The sequence below is a fragment of the Psittacula echo genome (genome assembly GCF_963264785.1).
Source record: "Psittacula echo genome assembly, chromosome: 4".
In the NCBI taxonomy this organism is placed as follows: Eukaryota; Metazoa; Chordata; class Aves; order Psittaciformes; family Psittacidae; genus Psittacula; species Psittacula echo.
In genome coordinates, this window is record NC_137738.1 from 43,630,902 (window position 1) to 43,647,667 (window position 16,766).

The window sequence follows — 16,766 nt, forward strand, 5'->3', positions numbered from 1 at the left end:
TTTCTCCCCTGAGGCGTGGAGAAAGGGAAGGGAGAGCGCAGACCTGGGCCCAGTGGGACACGAGCCGTAGAGAACTCGCCTCACTGTAAACCCCGGCCTCCAGCATGGCACTCCAGGCCTGCCCGCTCGCTGCCGTTTTGGGGTGACCCCCGGTCACCTCGTGCTACACATGGAGGGTTGGCCAGCATCTCCTCCCTGTGCGACTTGCAGGCCTGATCGGTGTCTGACGGGCTTCTCCCCTGTTCTGGATGCCTTTAGCCTCCTCAGCAGCACCCAGGTGGAAGAAGCAGGAGAAGCCACCCGCCTGTCTGGTGGCTGTGGGGTCTTGGCACAGGACTTCTTTCCCGTGCAAGACTTGTACTCTGCAGCCTTGTATGAGCCTTACTGACTTCAGATTCATACAAGAATACTGCAGAGGGGGTCCAGCTAAAGGGATGGGCCCCAGCGCGTCTTGAAGGAATTTCTGTTCAGCTACATCGGGTGCTAACCACCAGCATAGACATTCATTTCACAGCAGGGATTGTTTTGGCTTGAGATTCATGTCCCGTAAGAAAACCTGGCATCTTGCTGTGGCACCATGCCTGCCCATGTCGTTTACACTGTATATGGTTACCTGGGTGTCTGGCCCTTATTGGAGGCGCTCGAGTCCCACCTGAGGCAGTGGAAGTTGTAGATGTGCCAAGGGTTGTCTCATCTTGTGTTCTGATACTTGCCACCCGTGAGTTAATGTAATGCTGCTTTTGAGACAGACACAGAAAAATGAGGTAACTGAGGTAAGGTGCAAAAAGTAGTTCAGGGAACATGTTGTGCTTGTGCTGGGTTATTAAATTGTTTTGCATGTAATACTTACCTGTTCCTGTAATCATGCCACTAATCAGTGTTGTAGGAGCCTGTATTCAAGCAGTGCAAAGGAAAGGGAAGACTTAAAAGTTCTTACTGCAAAGTTCACAGTTTATGTATGTTATGGTTTATACAATGTCAGTCACAATGTCATCTCAGTATCCAGGTCCACTGAGCTGAATCTTCTATGATACACGATAGCAAGACATTTTAGTGTTGGGGATTTTTGAATGCAGGAAGTCAAAAAGGTCGTGAGGTGGCAGTTGATTTTCATGAGGATAGTTCTGATCGTGTAAAAATTTTGATCTGCCATGATAAAGATCAGATTAGAGAATTTATGTAGTCTTTCTTAAAATGTACATTAGAAGAATTTTGAACTAGTGATCTGTATGGTGGCTAGTGTAAAAGCGTGTTTGTCATGACCTTTGAAAGTCCAGTGTCACCTTTTGAAAGTCCAGTGTCACCTTTTGAAAGTCTAGTGTCACCTTTTGAAAGTCCAGTGTCAGCACTAGAGATAACCGTAATAATCATGTATGTGTTGGCATCCAGCCACTCCATGTTAATAACTTTGTCTTTTATTTAATTTGATTTCTCTTTTCCAGCCTGGGTTGCTTGCTATATTGTAGGAAAAGCTAGTTTATCCAGTTGAGCCTGTTTGTTTCTTCTGTTACTACAGCAAAGGACTAGAAAAGGAGGGAAAACCAGCAATAGGAATTATGATGGTAAATTTACAGTAATTGTGAAGAGCAAACTCTGCAGCCAGGGTGGGAATAGAAACAACAGGAATTCTGTTTTGTTTGACTGGCGTTTAGGTTGTTACTAACCATAGAACACTCCAGTGGGAGGTTAACATAAACTTTGTATATGTGTGGTTTCAGATGTACTAGCCCTAGGATTGTGTTAATTTTGGCTTCTATGTCTAATTTTCCATTTCTAAAATAAAGTCTTTTTAAAAATTGCATACCTGTGGTGAGGAGGAATTTTGCAACTGTGCCTTATGCAAACTTCCACACTAAATAAAAGCAGATACATAAACCTGGAGCACTTAAGTTGTCAAATAGTTTATGTGGTTTTGCAACAGGAGTCTCGTGCTGAGAGAACTGTCGAGAGAAATAATCATGGATGGACAATGAAGGCCCAAGAACAAATTTTAGTCATTGTTCATTATTCTTTTTCCATATTTACTAAGTGTTTCTGCCCTTGAACAGGCATGACAGCTACACTTTTTTGAAAGTTCAAGTGCTTCTATAATACTTCTGTACTACAAGAAGTTTAAATGTTGAATTTAACCTTGTTCAAGTGGCAGCAGGGAGTGGGAATCATCAAGTGGTGGAGTTACAAAAAAGAAATCTAAAAAACCAGTTCTGAACTGCTGTCAAGGCAGTCACTGATGTAATCTACAGTGCTGGAAATACAGTTATTTTATTATAGAAAGTAATCTTAGTGAAATGATGTTGACAGGAGTGCTCTGCTATTGAAATTCAGCATAAAAATATGTTTTTCAAGGGCAGAGCTAAAGGTACACATAATTTTTTTATTTTTTTTTTCTGAGTACTTTGATTCTGCAATTGTTTTTACTACAGGATGTTAGAGCACCTCTTATTGCTGGATCCTAAGTGCATGTTTTTGGAAATACGCATGTTTTTGGAAAAACTTTTAGAAGCTTTTCCATAGGTTTCACCTACAGATCTGGGAATTAAACCTTTACTAGAGACAAACATATATAGTTAAGGTGTTTGTATACTCAGCAGAGCAACTCTGTGCCTCCTGTGCAGCTTCAGGTGCAGGTGTGTGTGCGGTTCTCTGATGTAGCTGAGTGAAATCAGAGTATAGCATTGCAGGGGGAGGGATGCAAAACCAGGAAGTGGCAATTATTTACCTGTGTTCTTTTTTTCTTTCTTTTTATTTTTTTATACAGAATACAGTTTCTGTGCTGTAGGTACATTCACTGTTTACAATTAGCTTTAGTTTTGTATTTAGGTGGACAAGTATGTGTGTGGTATGGAAATACGCGTATTTATCACTACCTGCAGCTAAGCAGGTGTCTATTTCCAGAATCAGGCTTAAGAATCCGAGGGGAGAGCTAGAATCTATAATTTGGTCCCAGACTCTTTTCTTTAAGAGCTCTCTCTTCAGTTTTATGTGTAAGTTGTAGGTATTGTTATGTCTCTCCTTAACGTTGGACCTGGAACCAAGGTACCTTTCTGCCCTCTTACTCCAGTCACTGACTTTTCTGGTTACCCTGTGTTTGAGAGCCATGCTGGTTCCTGCTAAAGCCTGGGGCATCAGCCTTAAGGAAGGGTTGAATAAAGGAAATTGTGTACAGCTGGCCAGTATGTCTGGCTTTTCCTGCTAGCCATTAAATTGAATTTGCAGCTTTCACAAGCAGGAAGTTGCACTTGGATAGGCCATGTGAAGTTGTATATATATCCATGGTGGTGTTCATTTGCTCTAAAATATTTTATGCATGGAAAAATGTCACTTTTAGTTGAGTTTATTGAAGCTTAGTTTCATTGAATTGTTGTGTGCCTCTTGTTTTGCAAGGGTTACAATTTTGAGCTAACATGCCAGCCTTATATATAATTTACATCAGGAGCTTTTACGTAATTGATATTAGGTACTTGGGGAGTGCAGACAGTGCAGGTTGGTAAAGTTGTTATGAATACAACACAGTTGTAATTATTGCAGAAAGGTGCGTACTCAATTATATGCTTAATGGAAGGGAAGTTTACTGAAAATATTAATGGGAAGCTTTAGTGGACTTTGGTAATCACTATGTGTCCTGTTTAGTTACCTATAGTTATTAGTAAGTAGTAAACAAATGCACTATGCATTTGCAAACTTGACTTGTTCTCTAAGTGGAAAACTTTTTCATGGGTTTCATCAACTTCTGTAGCAGTATTGTTCATTAACTATATATGTATGTATGCATGGATCTCAAGTTGTCTGGCTTGAAAAAGAAAGGATTTTACATGTGAGCAGAGTATAGTTAAACATTCAGTCCTCATCGTAAGTTTTCAAGCAGACCGCTCTCATTGCCTTTCCTCTGCATTTCAGAGTTTTTATGAAAGGTATTGCAGAATAAAACCCCTGACTTTGGAACATTTGACAGAGAAACACAGAAATAATTTTCATGTTACCAACTAAAAATGCTAAGCCTTTCAGTTTTATAGTAATTTATCCCTTGAACTCTCTTTATCCAGCAAAGGTAGTAGCACATCAGTTAGTTTTGTTCTCTGTCCAGTCATTCTCATGTGTCCTAGCACTGTTTGTGAATACTCTGGGAAATGTTTCAGACCAGATTTTGATGGCAGTTATTTGAGATTTCATTAAGAATTTTTTAAGATTTATAAACATTTATTGGACAAAACCTTTGGTGACATGGTCTAGTGTGAGGCATCCCCACCCATGGTAGGTGGGTTAGAACTAGATGATCTTAAGGTCCTTTCCAACCCTAAGTATTTTATGATTCTATGAACTTGGCTCAGGCCCTCTGAAATCATATCCTCTTAAAGTCACACTCTAGTCATCCTTTCTATGTATTGTTTTTTATACTGGTTTTCTCCTCCTTCTCCCTCACCCCCTCCAAAAAGGAAAAAAAAGTTTGCTGGAGTCTGTCAGAATCCAACAAAGATCTCCCAGTGTTGGAGGGATGATGCCTGTATCCTCATTTGCACATCTACAGGGCATGGAGCAAGACAGAACCATGGTGGCTAGACGCTCTGCGGCACAGAGGAGTCATGCCCCAGGTCAGATGGGCCCTTATGGAGGGGCGCAGCATATGGGAGCTGCTGCCTGACCTTTGGTGCCTGGGGCCCCTGTGCTGGCCCATGCCAAATGACGGTGGTCACAGTGCATCTCAGGAGTTTGTGCAACACCAAGTAGTGTAATGGGACAGGAGACTTCAAATTCCATCAGTATCTATAACAAAGGGATATTCTTTTCCCCCATATAGATGTGGTCTGTATGCACTAAAATATTGTGGCCTCTCCATGTGTGTGACCCACAGGCATGTTCCTTCCCTCTCAAAATATCCATGGGTGAAGTCTTAAGTGTGCTGAGTCTTTGGAGGTATTGAGAAAAGATCACTGTCACTTTTTTGGTTTCTGAACCCAAATTGCTTCAGAGAGCAAAATGAACCCTAGCATAAATAACAGAATCTTCCATATGGTAGAAGTTACTGGCAAGTTGTTAGCCAGCCAAAAAGAGTGGCAATGCAGCCCAGAGTTCTTCTGGAGCTTTGTGTTTGGAGCCTGTGCCTCCTTGTAGGCAGCTTTGTTGGTACTGATGCTATTGTGCAGGCAAATGTTCTGTCAAATGACTTGCTCAGAATGATGGCATATTTCTGTACCAGTACTGACAAAACATAGCTATTTGTGCATTTGGAAAAGTCCCATGCCTGGAGCTGATGTGCATGTGATGCCACTGGCTTAACCTGGGAAACTGGTGGCTTCCATACATGCCAGTGTCATGTGCAGAAGCCACCAAAAAACTGGTTTTGCTGAAGTTTTAAGTGCCAGAGAATTGGGCTTCCAGAGTCTGAGCTCTTAAGTGGTGGTGTTACTGAATATTTAGATCATTACTGTCCAGAGTAACAATTGTTCTGTTGCTTATGTTTTGTTTCTCTGGTGTGTGTGGCATCAACATTTTATTAGTTTTTCCTGATTCACTCAGTGTTTCTAAGAAAACAGAATAGATAAGTTGTGAAAGCCTGATAGAAAAATAAAATTAAGAAAAAAAATTAACAAGTCTTCCTTATTTGTCATGGGTGCAAGAACTGAGACAAATGCGTTTTGATTTCCTTTGAGGGGTTGCCTCTGCTAAGGAATTTTGCAAGTGGAATTGTTCTTCCTTTCACTTCAAAATGTCAGCAATATACAGGATATTTGTTTGTTTTCATGCTTCTCACTGAGCTGCTTGCCTCTTGAGGCTTATAAAGAAAAGTCTGTTTCTTTCTTTTCTGTTCTATTCTGTCATCTATTGCAGGCAGTTAATGCCAGAGAGTTCAGATTTTTTTTTAAACTGCTGAAGCTTATTAGGAGCATAAGATTTTAAAGTATTACCTAACCTCTGAAGTACCATGTTGCTATTTATCTGTGGTTCAAAAGTAAAAGGACATTTGAGGATACAGGCTGTTTTCCTCATTCATGAGGTTAACCTTGCTCCTTGTTGGGAAATATATAGAAAACACAGACTTATTCATTCAGGAAGTACTTCGGTTTTATTTTAAAGTAGCCAGTGATAGGTCTGGGCCATGCTAATTCTTACTTCACTGAAACATGTTTAATTCCTATTGAAATCATACCTGATTTCAGTAGGATACCAATCAAAACATCTGATGTGCCTACGTCACATTATTTTCCTTGCATAAAAATTGCAGCTCTATCTGAAATTAGACTGTTAGAATCTGGAAGCAGAAACCATCTCTTTTTGTACATCAAGGAAAGATACATTATATTTTAGCTTATGACCAGATAAATTATTTTTTTTGTAGTTATTTTAGATGGGTGTAAAGTTTACATGTGCTTGTATATTCCTTTATGTATTTTGAAACTGATGTGACATCTGTACCATAGAATAAGAACATTACTAATAATCATGTTGTTTGGAAAGGTAGTGAGCACCCTTCTTTCTTCTAGGGTGGTATGTGGAGATCCTATGCCTTTCCGTCCCATCACTTTTTACTTGCTGTGTTCCTACAGCATTTCAAACCTACCTTTGTAATGCATTTACTGAGCGAAATCAACTGGAAAGCATTAGCGTAGGCAGTAGCAATCTGAAACTTTTGTAAAAACTGGAAAACTAAGATTTGCTGCCTTTTGTTTTGTTTCTCAGCTCCAGAAGAAAAGGATGCAATTAAAGGACATTATGAAAAACTCATGGATGCTTATGGCTGCTTAGGAGAGCTTCAGCTTAAATGTGGTAAGTGACCATCTGTATGACTGAGATTATAAAATGCCCAGATAACGCTAAACAAGAAGTAGCTATAAAGTTGTCCAGTTCCTTAACTTGTTCCTTAACACAGTGCACTGTGTTAGGTACAGTCTGGAAAAGATCCATTTTTTTTTCTATGCTGTGCCAAAAGCATATCACTAAAGGATAGTCTAAGAATTCTGGATTTTTTCCCACTTTTGTTTTGTCTACCATTCCTAGCTGCCTAAAGATAATTGCCCTGTCTTACCCTACTACATTTGTCCAAGGCAAGCTGTGATTTCTTACTTTTTTTTTGAAGGGTTATGTTTAAATACTGGTTAAGCAAGGTCATCTGATGCTGTGGTACTACAGATTGCCAGTCCTTGATATAATGCCCAATTGCCTTTAACTGAATAATTCACATGGATAAAGATCTGCAGAAGCAGACCTTTAACTTCAGCTAGTAAGAGTAAGGAATATTTATTGTCATTGCTGTAAATTTCTGTACGGTTTGGGAATCTTCATTTACTAAAGGACTTGCTATTACACTGACAACAGGAATGTTAATAGAAATGTCATGTTTTAGGAAGAGAGCTGGAGTCATTGATTTGAAGGTATCTTATACCCCAGACTTCACTGATGAAAAAGATGCATTAAAGCTGTATTCACTATATGCCTTGTTCCCAGGGTCTTCTTACCGTAAACCTTAATTTTGACTTCGAGGAATGACAAGGCTGTTTTCCGTATAACTTGCTGCTTGGTCAAGGAATCTGCCAAAGGCAGTGGTAGTGTGAGCACGGGTGTATTTAGACCAGTAGATGTAAGTGTAGCTTTTTATAGCCTACTTACCATTCTATGGTTTGAGTAATATGACTTGAGATTGATCTGAAGAGGCGACTGCAATCAAGAGAGATTTCTGTGTCATAAATTAAAACTGTAGGCTCATCTAGTCTTTTAAAATGAATGTGGGCTTTTTATTTGTTTTGTTTCTTGTGGAATTAATTAAGCATTTCTATGGAGATTAATATCAGTTCGTTAATGTAATTAAAAACAGAGGACTTGTAATTAGTTTTTCTTGGAACTTGGATCTGTTTTTCCTCATAGCAGTCTAATGAATCCTGTTGTAATAGTAAATTTTGCTACAGAATAGTGTAGCTATTGCATTCAAGGTCTTTAAGCTACTGATGAGCGTAGTTTCTTGTATGTGATGGGAACTAAATATATCCAGTTTTGGTCTTCCTATTGAAAGTTGAATGACTTTAAATGGGATGTGAAATTCTCTCAGCCTTTTTTGTTTCTTCTTTTATCCTTTTATTTCTGTGTATCCCATGTCCTTATTACTTTTTGAACAGCAGCTGCTAAATTTCAGTGCCCTCAAAGTATGAGGTTTTCCCTCTCTGAGTTTCTTCACTGCACCTCTGTCTAGTTCTAGATTTCAATTACAAGTCCTGGTACAGGACTTCCTTTTGAAGGGATTGTTAAAAATTTTATTGATAATTGGATAAAAAAGTTAACTGGAGGCAAACTTCTAACTGTGATTGAGTGAAAAGTCAGGAGGGTCATGCTGTAATAGTAAGCAAAGATAAGCAAACATTTCTGATGCTGAACATGTTACTAAGTTCCATCCCTTTAGCTGTTGCTTGCATAAAAGATTAACACTAGAAAAGAATTGTATTTGGTTTGCATGTCAAGGTTTAGGTAGCAGTGGGGGCTACAGAGGTTGCTTCTGTGAGAAGCTGCTAGAAGCTTCCCCTGTGTCTAATAGAGCCAAAGCCAGCAGCTCCAAGATGGACCTGCTGCTGGCCAAGGCCAAACCCGTTAGTGGTGCTGGTAGCACCGCTGCGATAACATACTTAAGAAAGGGAGAAAAACCCTGCACAACTGCACCTGGAGAGAGGAGTGATAATATGTGAGAGCAACAGCTCTGCAGACACCAAGCTCAGTTCAGAAGGAGGGGAGGAAGTGCTTCAGGTGCCAGAGCAGCGATTCCCCTGAAGCCTGTGGTGCAGACTGTGGTGAAGCAGGCTGTCCCTCTGCAACCCATGGAGGTCCATGGTGGAGCAGATGTCCTCCACAGCCTGCAGGTGGATCCAGCACCAGAGCAGGGGGATGCCTGAAGGAGGCTGTGACCTTGTGGGAAGCCTGCACTGGAACAGGCTCCTGGCAGAACCTGTGGCTCCATGGAAGGAGGAGCCCATGCTGGAGCAGGTTTGCTGCAGGACTGGTGACCCCGAGGAAGACCCATGCTGAAGCAGTCTGTTCTGGAAGGATGCACCCCATGGAAGGTACTCATGGTGGAACAGTCTATTCCTGAAGGGCTGCACCCCATGGAAGGGGCCCATGCTGGGGAAGTATGTGAAGAACTGCTGCCTGTGGGAAGCACTCACTTTGGAGAATTTCATGGAGGATTCTCTGCTATGGGAGGTATCACATGCTGGAGCAGATGAAGAGTGTGAGAAGTCCTCTCTGTGGGGAGGAAGGAGCAGCAGAGACAACCTGTGATGAGCTGATCACAACCAGCATCTTTCTTCCCATGTGCTGCTGTGGGGTAAGAGGTAGGGAAAATCAGGAGTAAAGTTAAGCCCAGGAAGACTAGAGGGGTGAGGGGAAGGTGTTCTCAGGTTTCACTTAATTTCTCATTATCCTGCTCTGGTTTGATTGCTAGTAAATAAAACTGATTTCCCTAAGTTGAGTCTGTTTTGTCCATGATGGTAATAGGTGAATGATATCTCCCCGTCCTTAACCCATGAGTCTCTCATTTCTCTCCACTGTCCAGTTGAGGAGGGGAGTGATAGAGCAGCTTTGGTGGGCACCTGGCATCCAGCCAGGATCAGTCCATACAGGAAAAACTTTATTTTTCATATAATGTATTTTAGTAGCTGCAAAAAAAGGCAGAATTGGCCAGCTCTTCAATGAGCAGCAGTGATCACATTGACTTTGTTCAGGAGTATCAGTATTTCTTTTCTTGCTACTGAAAGCCTACAGACCATACCTACTAAATTAACTGAAAATATTTGTAGAAGTACATTCCATTGGAATATTAAAAGTGTATTTGTTGAGCAGAAGGGGAGACCTTTTTCTGAGACATCAAAGATGTCTCTGAGCACTTTAATTAATCTGTAAATATCACTACTTAGGAATCCAAATAAATCACATTGTATTTCTGCCAAAGTAGATCGTGCTTTTCACAGGAAAGTAGATGAAATATGTGCAACTGACTCACAAAGTTAATGTTTCCCACCAGTAATAACATTCATTTCTATGTACTTACGTCTGTTAACATGACTCACTAAGTTCTTCTGCTTTCTTTTGTGAGATGGATGGCAGCAGAATGAATTGTACAGTGTTTCTGAGTTGTATCTCAGCCAAGATTTTGCTGCCAAAATAGATCTAGCAGTAGCAAATACATCTTAAGCAAAGTATTAAATGAGCCGGCTTTGCAGGATTCAGTTTAGACACTGATGTCAGAAGGGGTGCATACGTAAGGCAGTATTTTGACACTATTAGCACATAGGTTGTTTAGTTTAATACAACTGCTGTATTTGGGGAATCATTCTGAATTCATTTGACTGTGTATATACTCTTGCTCTTGCACATATACAATGTTTAGTTGAAAGGAAGAAGTTCCAAAGGCAAAAAGGGCAACTAAGTACCTGTTTTCTATTGCTTTTGAACATTTCCTAATAATGTGATCTTATTTAGAAGAGGGAGAAGTATCTTTCAGACTAAAACTGTAGTTTGGAAAATCTTGGTTCTTTTCATAATTCTGCTGTAGTTTCCTCAGAGGTTTTCAGCTAGATGGTTAGAATCTGTTCTTCTGCTGTGTTCTGTTGCTAATTTTGAAGGCAGAAGAGGCAATGATACCTTGCAAATTGTTTTTTGGAGGACTATAAAGTGAAGTGAAGGTATGTGTGGAATGGTGATGGAACAGGCTGAGGGAACACAAGGCAATGGCATGACTGCATTAGAATGGAGAAAGAGCAAAAACTGGAGTCAATTAATTTTAAAAAGAAAAAGGCAGTCTGTAGTGGAATACTCACAGTTAAGAAGGACAAAATAAGAATTGAATGTTGCCTCCTTTCCACTGCAGCTCATAATAGGCAACACTGAAGTCATCCCATAAACTGCTGTGGAAACAATAGCCTTGAGTCATGTAGGCAGGTTAAATACAGAAGCTGCATCTTATTATTGTAGTGTGTGACGTACCAGAGCTGCATTTCCTGTTCAACATGGATTAAGGCAGTTGGTTTCACAAGAGCTTTTGAAAAAGTGGGTGCAAGTTATTTTTGTCTTGTTCCTATGCCAGATATCCTCCATCCTCTGCCTCACTTGTGCAACCTGATGAAAGGGCATTCAGCACATACTGCTGTGAGCAAAACAGTTCTTACGTTTCTTTGAAAGTGTTCTTACAGTCGGTTGTGGTGATTTATAGCTGTAACAGAGCAAAATAATGGTGTTGGCCACAATGCATGAACATTTATACCTGTCTACCGGAGAGCAAAATATGGTCCATAAGCTTTGAAATACTGTTTTTTCCTTTAGTACTGTAGGTGGGTCTTGCTTTTTCATAGATGTGTTGCTGTGCAAAGTGGCCAGTGAGGAACACTTCACTTTCTTTAAAATTATTTCAGAGATTGCTTTAAAACATTGCAGATTGCATCCTAAGGAAATGAGGGCCATTTCTACAGTTGTGATCTTCAATTGCAGTTTTTATGTTCCTAAATATCCTGGGTTCAGCAGTAGCAGTCATTTTTTCTCCTTAGTAGCTGGTGCAGCGCTGTGTTTTTGATTTTCAGCCAGGGAACAGCACTGATAACACCAATATTTTTAGTTGCTGGTCAGAATGTTTGGTCTGACCAAGGACTTTCTGAGCCTCATGCTCTGCCAGGGAGGAGGAGAAGCCGGGAGGAAGCAAAGACAGGACACCTGACTCAAACTAACCAAAGAGGTACTCCATACCACAGCATGTCATGCCCAGGATGTAACTGAGAGTGACCTGGAAGGGCTAGCTCACTGCTGGGTGGGGGCGAGGTATCGGTATCAGTCGACAGGTCATGAGGTGCTGTATTCTCTTCCCTTGTTATTTCTCTTATCATTATTATTACTGGTGGTAGCAGTAGTGGTTTGTGTTATACTTCAGTTACTAAACTGTTCTTATCTCAACCCGTGGCAGTTACATTCTTTTTTGATTCTCCTTCCCATCTCTCCGGGAGTGGGGGAAAGAAGGGGGGGAGTGAGAGAGAGACTGCGTGGCTAACTTGACGACAAGGTTTAAACCACAACACTAAATCCTAAATTATATCAGGTGTAAAGTTTAGAAAGGCTAATATGAAGCAGAACTGTACATTACTTGTAAAAGTTAAAGGAAAAAAAAGAGGTTTGTTTTCCAGGGTGGGAGCACCCTGGTAAGCAGTTTGCAGCTCATGTGGCTGTTGGTACAAGCTGAAGTTTTAAGAGCCAGATCTGGAGTCTTCATCACTTCACAGGAAAAGGTTTTCCATTTTTTTGGGTTGCTTTTTATTTGCCTCAGTGCTGGCCCCATTCATCACGTACTTTGCAGCTGTCAGCTGAATATAACATGCTTTCTGCTGCTGTACTGCACATGAAATCAAGGCAAAATTACATAATTTTTCCACCCAGTGCACTTCCATTAGTTACTTTTTTTTTTATAGGAACTGTTGGGCTCCTGTTTCAAGAAGTAAGGCTGGAGTTTGGCCTGTCCCTTACTCTAGGTATGTGGGGAGCTCTTGGGAGCTGGGAGTCTCTGTGAGCTGGCTGCAGTGGTAGTACTGGCGGGGCCACTAACCATAGGGAATTGATGTAGTGTTAATTCTTCATTTCCTCCTGAGGGTGCACTGCCAGCATTTTAAAACTCAGCTTCCTGACTTATTTGAGCTTATACTTAAGGGGTGACTGTTCATTTCATGGCTTTAGCATGTTTTTTTCCATGTTGCTGTTGATGTTATGAGCAGAAGAAACAAATACTTTGAACACTGTTTGGCTCCTCTCAAAGGTTGTAGCTCTGTAATATGCTTTCAGTAATGCTGCCAGGTGGATTTGACTGGACTGACTGATGTGTTGTTGTGATTGCTGTTAGTCTGGTAGTTCAAGAGCTACTTGCATAAAAAGAGTTTCACTGGAAGCTTTAAAATAAGCAGTATTTTTAAGATAATTACAGAATTGGAAATGGTAGTGAGCAGCAGTTTTGAAAAGTTAAGGCTGCGGGGATTAATGGAGTAGTCTGGATTGTTCTAAGGGGAAATACCATCTAGCTTTAAGGAATGTCTGGGTGTCTTTTCCAACCTAGTTTATTCTGAGATTAAAGCTGTGATATTTTCACAGTGTGCTTAGCGAAACCAATTTAATTTAAAAAATAATTTATTTCTTGTGCCATGGCCTCACAAATCTACCTGCCATAGCACATTCCATGTTGTGTTGATAGCAGGATTTTGTTGTTGTTGTGGTCTGTTTTGTTTGCTTTGCTTTGTTTGTTTGTTTTGGGTTTTTTTGTTCTTTCTTTTTTTCTGGGGGGTGGGTGTAGTAAACAAGGAATGCAACTTCTTGTGAGGTTTACTGGATAATAAAAATTTATTGCTTAGGAGCGAAAGGAATTTTTCAGTAAATCCTTGTCAGCTAAAAATGTTGTTTTCCTTGCAATGAATGAACAATTACCAAATAACTCAGTGTCTGCAGTTTTTAGAAATGGAGAAAGTTGATTTTAATTTTGCTTTTTATAAAAACTGCTTCCTCCGGTAGCAACATCCATCCTGATTGAGGCAATTTAAGCAATTGCTACCCTTAAATTTAAATACATTTAGGTAGGGTTGTGGTTGATACAGCTGTTTTCATGTTAAGTATCTATTTATGTAACAGAAAAGAAATCACATTGACTTTTTAAAGTTTAAATTTAGAAGTAAATGGACTGATTTTTTGCTTTAATATGTCCATAATGATAACCAGACTTTCAGTGACTGGCAAACAAAACAGAAGCATTTTTCCTGTGGCTGGTAATAGGCTTCTGCCATATTAGATTCTCTTTGGATATGTAATGCTTTTGTTTTATTCCTTGGAATAGCATTTTCTATCTGACAAAATGCCTAGAAGGTATGAGTGGAGGTAGCATAGTTACAATTTCCATCACAAACTTGTCCAGTGCAGTTATCAATATACTTAAAACCATTGTCAGCCTGGGTTGAGGGGAAACGGTGTGAGAAAAAATGTTTGGGATTGAAAGAAGAAATTTCCAGACATAAACTGATTTTGATGGCAAAAGGGGAAGACGGGGAAAAGCGTTTTTTCACTGTGTATAGCGGTATACCTTAGTGGTGAGTAATTTCTTAGACCTTACTGGAGAATTGATTAAAGGATGAATAGCGGAGTAGTATTTTGGCAGCATTAATTTTGCTGTGTGAGGTGCTAAAAGGGTGAAAGGCTGTCAGGAGACTTACCTCTGCTCAGGATCCTGTGGTTCATCTGTGCTGTGAGTAAAAATGGGGCAGGGTGCAGCCATGTTGATAAAATACTGTGATTAGCTTGCTCCCTGTACCAAGAGTGGCATGTATATCAGCCAGGGATCTTCCTCCTGCAGGCATTGCAGTGATAGCTCAGGGCTGATTCCCAGGAACACTGTCCAAATACTACCTGGTTTGAACTACCCCCCTGTCAGGGGACAGGGCTGGGGACTTTTTCCAAGTCACAGAGTCAGAGAGATTTATTAAGCTGGGGCTGTGGTGTTGTAGGATTTCTGCATTCTGGCGGTTTTTTAGCGTACTGAGGGATTTAAGTGAATCAGAGATTTCAGAGTTGATCTGAAGACACCTCAGCTCACAAAGCAGTCTAGGAGGACAAAGCAGCAAAGCGGATTAGCTCTATTGTAGCTTAAATCTGTTTGTCTGTTTTCTTCCTTTTACTCCAACTTTCTGGGCTCTGTGAACTCCTTTGCCAAACTGCCTCTTTTGAAAGCTATCTTGAAAAGTGCATGGAGGTTGCTCTATGATTTGGACAGCTGTGAAGAAATTTATTCCATGTGTATAGAATCATAGGATGGTTTGGATTGGAAGGGACCTTAAAGATCATCTAGTCAAACCCCCCTGCCGTGGGCAGGGACAGCTTTCACTAGATCAGGTTGCTCAAAGCCCCGTCCTGCCTGGCCTTGAAGACTTCCAGGGATGGGGCAGCCACAGCTTCTCGGGGCAACTTGTGCCAGTGTCTCACTGCTTTCACTGTAAAAAATGTCTTCCTTATATCCAATCTAAACCTGCCCTCTTTCAGTTTGAAACCATTGTCCCTTGTCTTGTCATTACAGGCCCTGGTAAAAAGTCTCTCTCCATCTTCCTTGTAAGCCCCCTTTATATGTTGAAAGGTTGCAGTTAAGGTCTCCCAGAGCTATCTCTTTTCCAGGGAGAACAAACCCACCTCTCTCATGTGGGGTTAACTGCACAATATCAGGGTAGAGTATTACAGCTTCAGAAAGCCATTAGTCTTCTGATGCTTTAGGAACAATGCAGTAGCTTGTTAACTGTGATTACTATTTCTGAGCCTATTAGCTAGGGATCTGGGGGAGTGGAGATGCTGGATGCCTGCATGTGGAGATGCTGGATGCCTGCATGTGGAGATGCTGGATGCCTGCATGTGGAGATGTGTCTTCCTTTTTGGGGATGAGTGCAAGGTGTCACTGCTTATGGCAGGGGGGTTGAAACTTGGTGATCTTAAGGTCCTTTTCAACCCTAACTCTTGTATGATTCTATGAGTGGAGGAGGTAGTAAAAAGAGTCTAGAGTCTCTGCTAAGGGATAGCAAGTTTCTAGGTGAGGCAAAACCATGGAGATTTTGATTGGCTTTTCTGTCATGCTTTATTCCTACTAATTGCCTTCTTAAACTAGAGAATTGTTTAGTTTAGATCCAGTGCCAGTGGAGCCAATGAAAGTGTTTATATTTTTTGTCTCAGCATTCCAGCCGGACAGGTCTGAGTGTGTCGCTACTGGTTTTCTGTCCCTGAAGCTAACTGATAGTGAGCCATATTAACAGTGTTTGTATACATTGTTTCCAGAGTCTCATGAGTGAAGTCTACTTAGAGCTGATCAGTTTTCATGGTTTCACAGAAACTATTAGCTATTCTAGGAGACAGCCAGCTCCTCTTAATCCCTTCTGGAGGCTGCAAGGCAGTGTTTAGTCAGGTATGAACTAACATGGTGATAACTGATGTATCTCCTATTCTTAATCCTTTATAATTATGCACACTCGTGTCCAAAGGAGGAATAAGCTGTCAGGTTTTATGTATTTTAACTCTCCACTATGGTGTCATCTTGAAAAGTACGGGAAACATACTTCTTAAAAGCACTCAAGAAGGAGGACACAACATACCCTTGTTAGAGAAATAAATGTGACGAAGAGAGCTTTTTAGTAAATACCACCTACACTGGCCTTTAAGCAAAACTGGAGTCAGCAGAACAGAATGAGTAAGAGCCAATCTCCCACCTTATCCTTCCATTCCAGTCCCATGTGCCCACGCAAATATTCTGGCCCTGCTGAGAAACACCCCTAACTTAAGTTTCTGTAGCCAGCCTGTGATCTGGAAGTAAGAACTCCCTTGCTTCAGAAAAAAAACTAGTTGGTGTGTGAAAGTTGGTCTGCATTTTCAGACAGTGGGCCACTGTGGAGGGTTGAAGGGCTGTACTACAAAGGGTGTTCTTTAGCTAGTTAGCTTGCTCTTGGCAGATCAGCTGCTGTTTCTACTATGCTAGAGCAATAAATTTTGGCTCAATTTCCACCTTCTCTTACTAACTGGAGTGAATAGGATGACATTGTCTCCATTACAGACCAATTTAAGTGAATCAAACAGTTTTTTCTGAGCAAAACCAGTGTTTTCAGAACAATTGTTCTACTGTTTCTTAATTATAATTTCAGCGAGAACAAGCAACAGTTCTAGATTATCCTGCTGTGTATGAGAGATCTGGTTACAGAAGTGTTCTGAAGCATCAAAATTTATCTTTTAGTTTTGGGGCCCTGAATCAT

At 40.7% G+C, this 16,766-nt stretch overlaps 1 protein-coding gene across 1 annotated transcript in view; it reads left to right on the forward strand.

Annotated features, from left to right (window-relative positions):
• SYNJ2 (synaptojanin 2) overlaps window positions 1-16,766 on the forward strand; it is a gene marked incomplete at both ends in the record, with an annotated part of 65,714 nt that overhangs the window by 275 nt on the left and 48,673 nt on the right. The window contains one exon of the mRNA XM_080616562.1: window positions 6,676-6,762. Coding sequence (XP_080472688.1) covers window positions 6,676-6,762 — 87 coding nt within the window. The remainder of the gene's footprint in view (window positions 1-6,675; window positions 6,763-16,766) is intronic.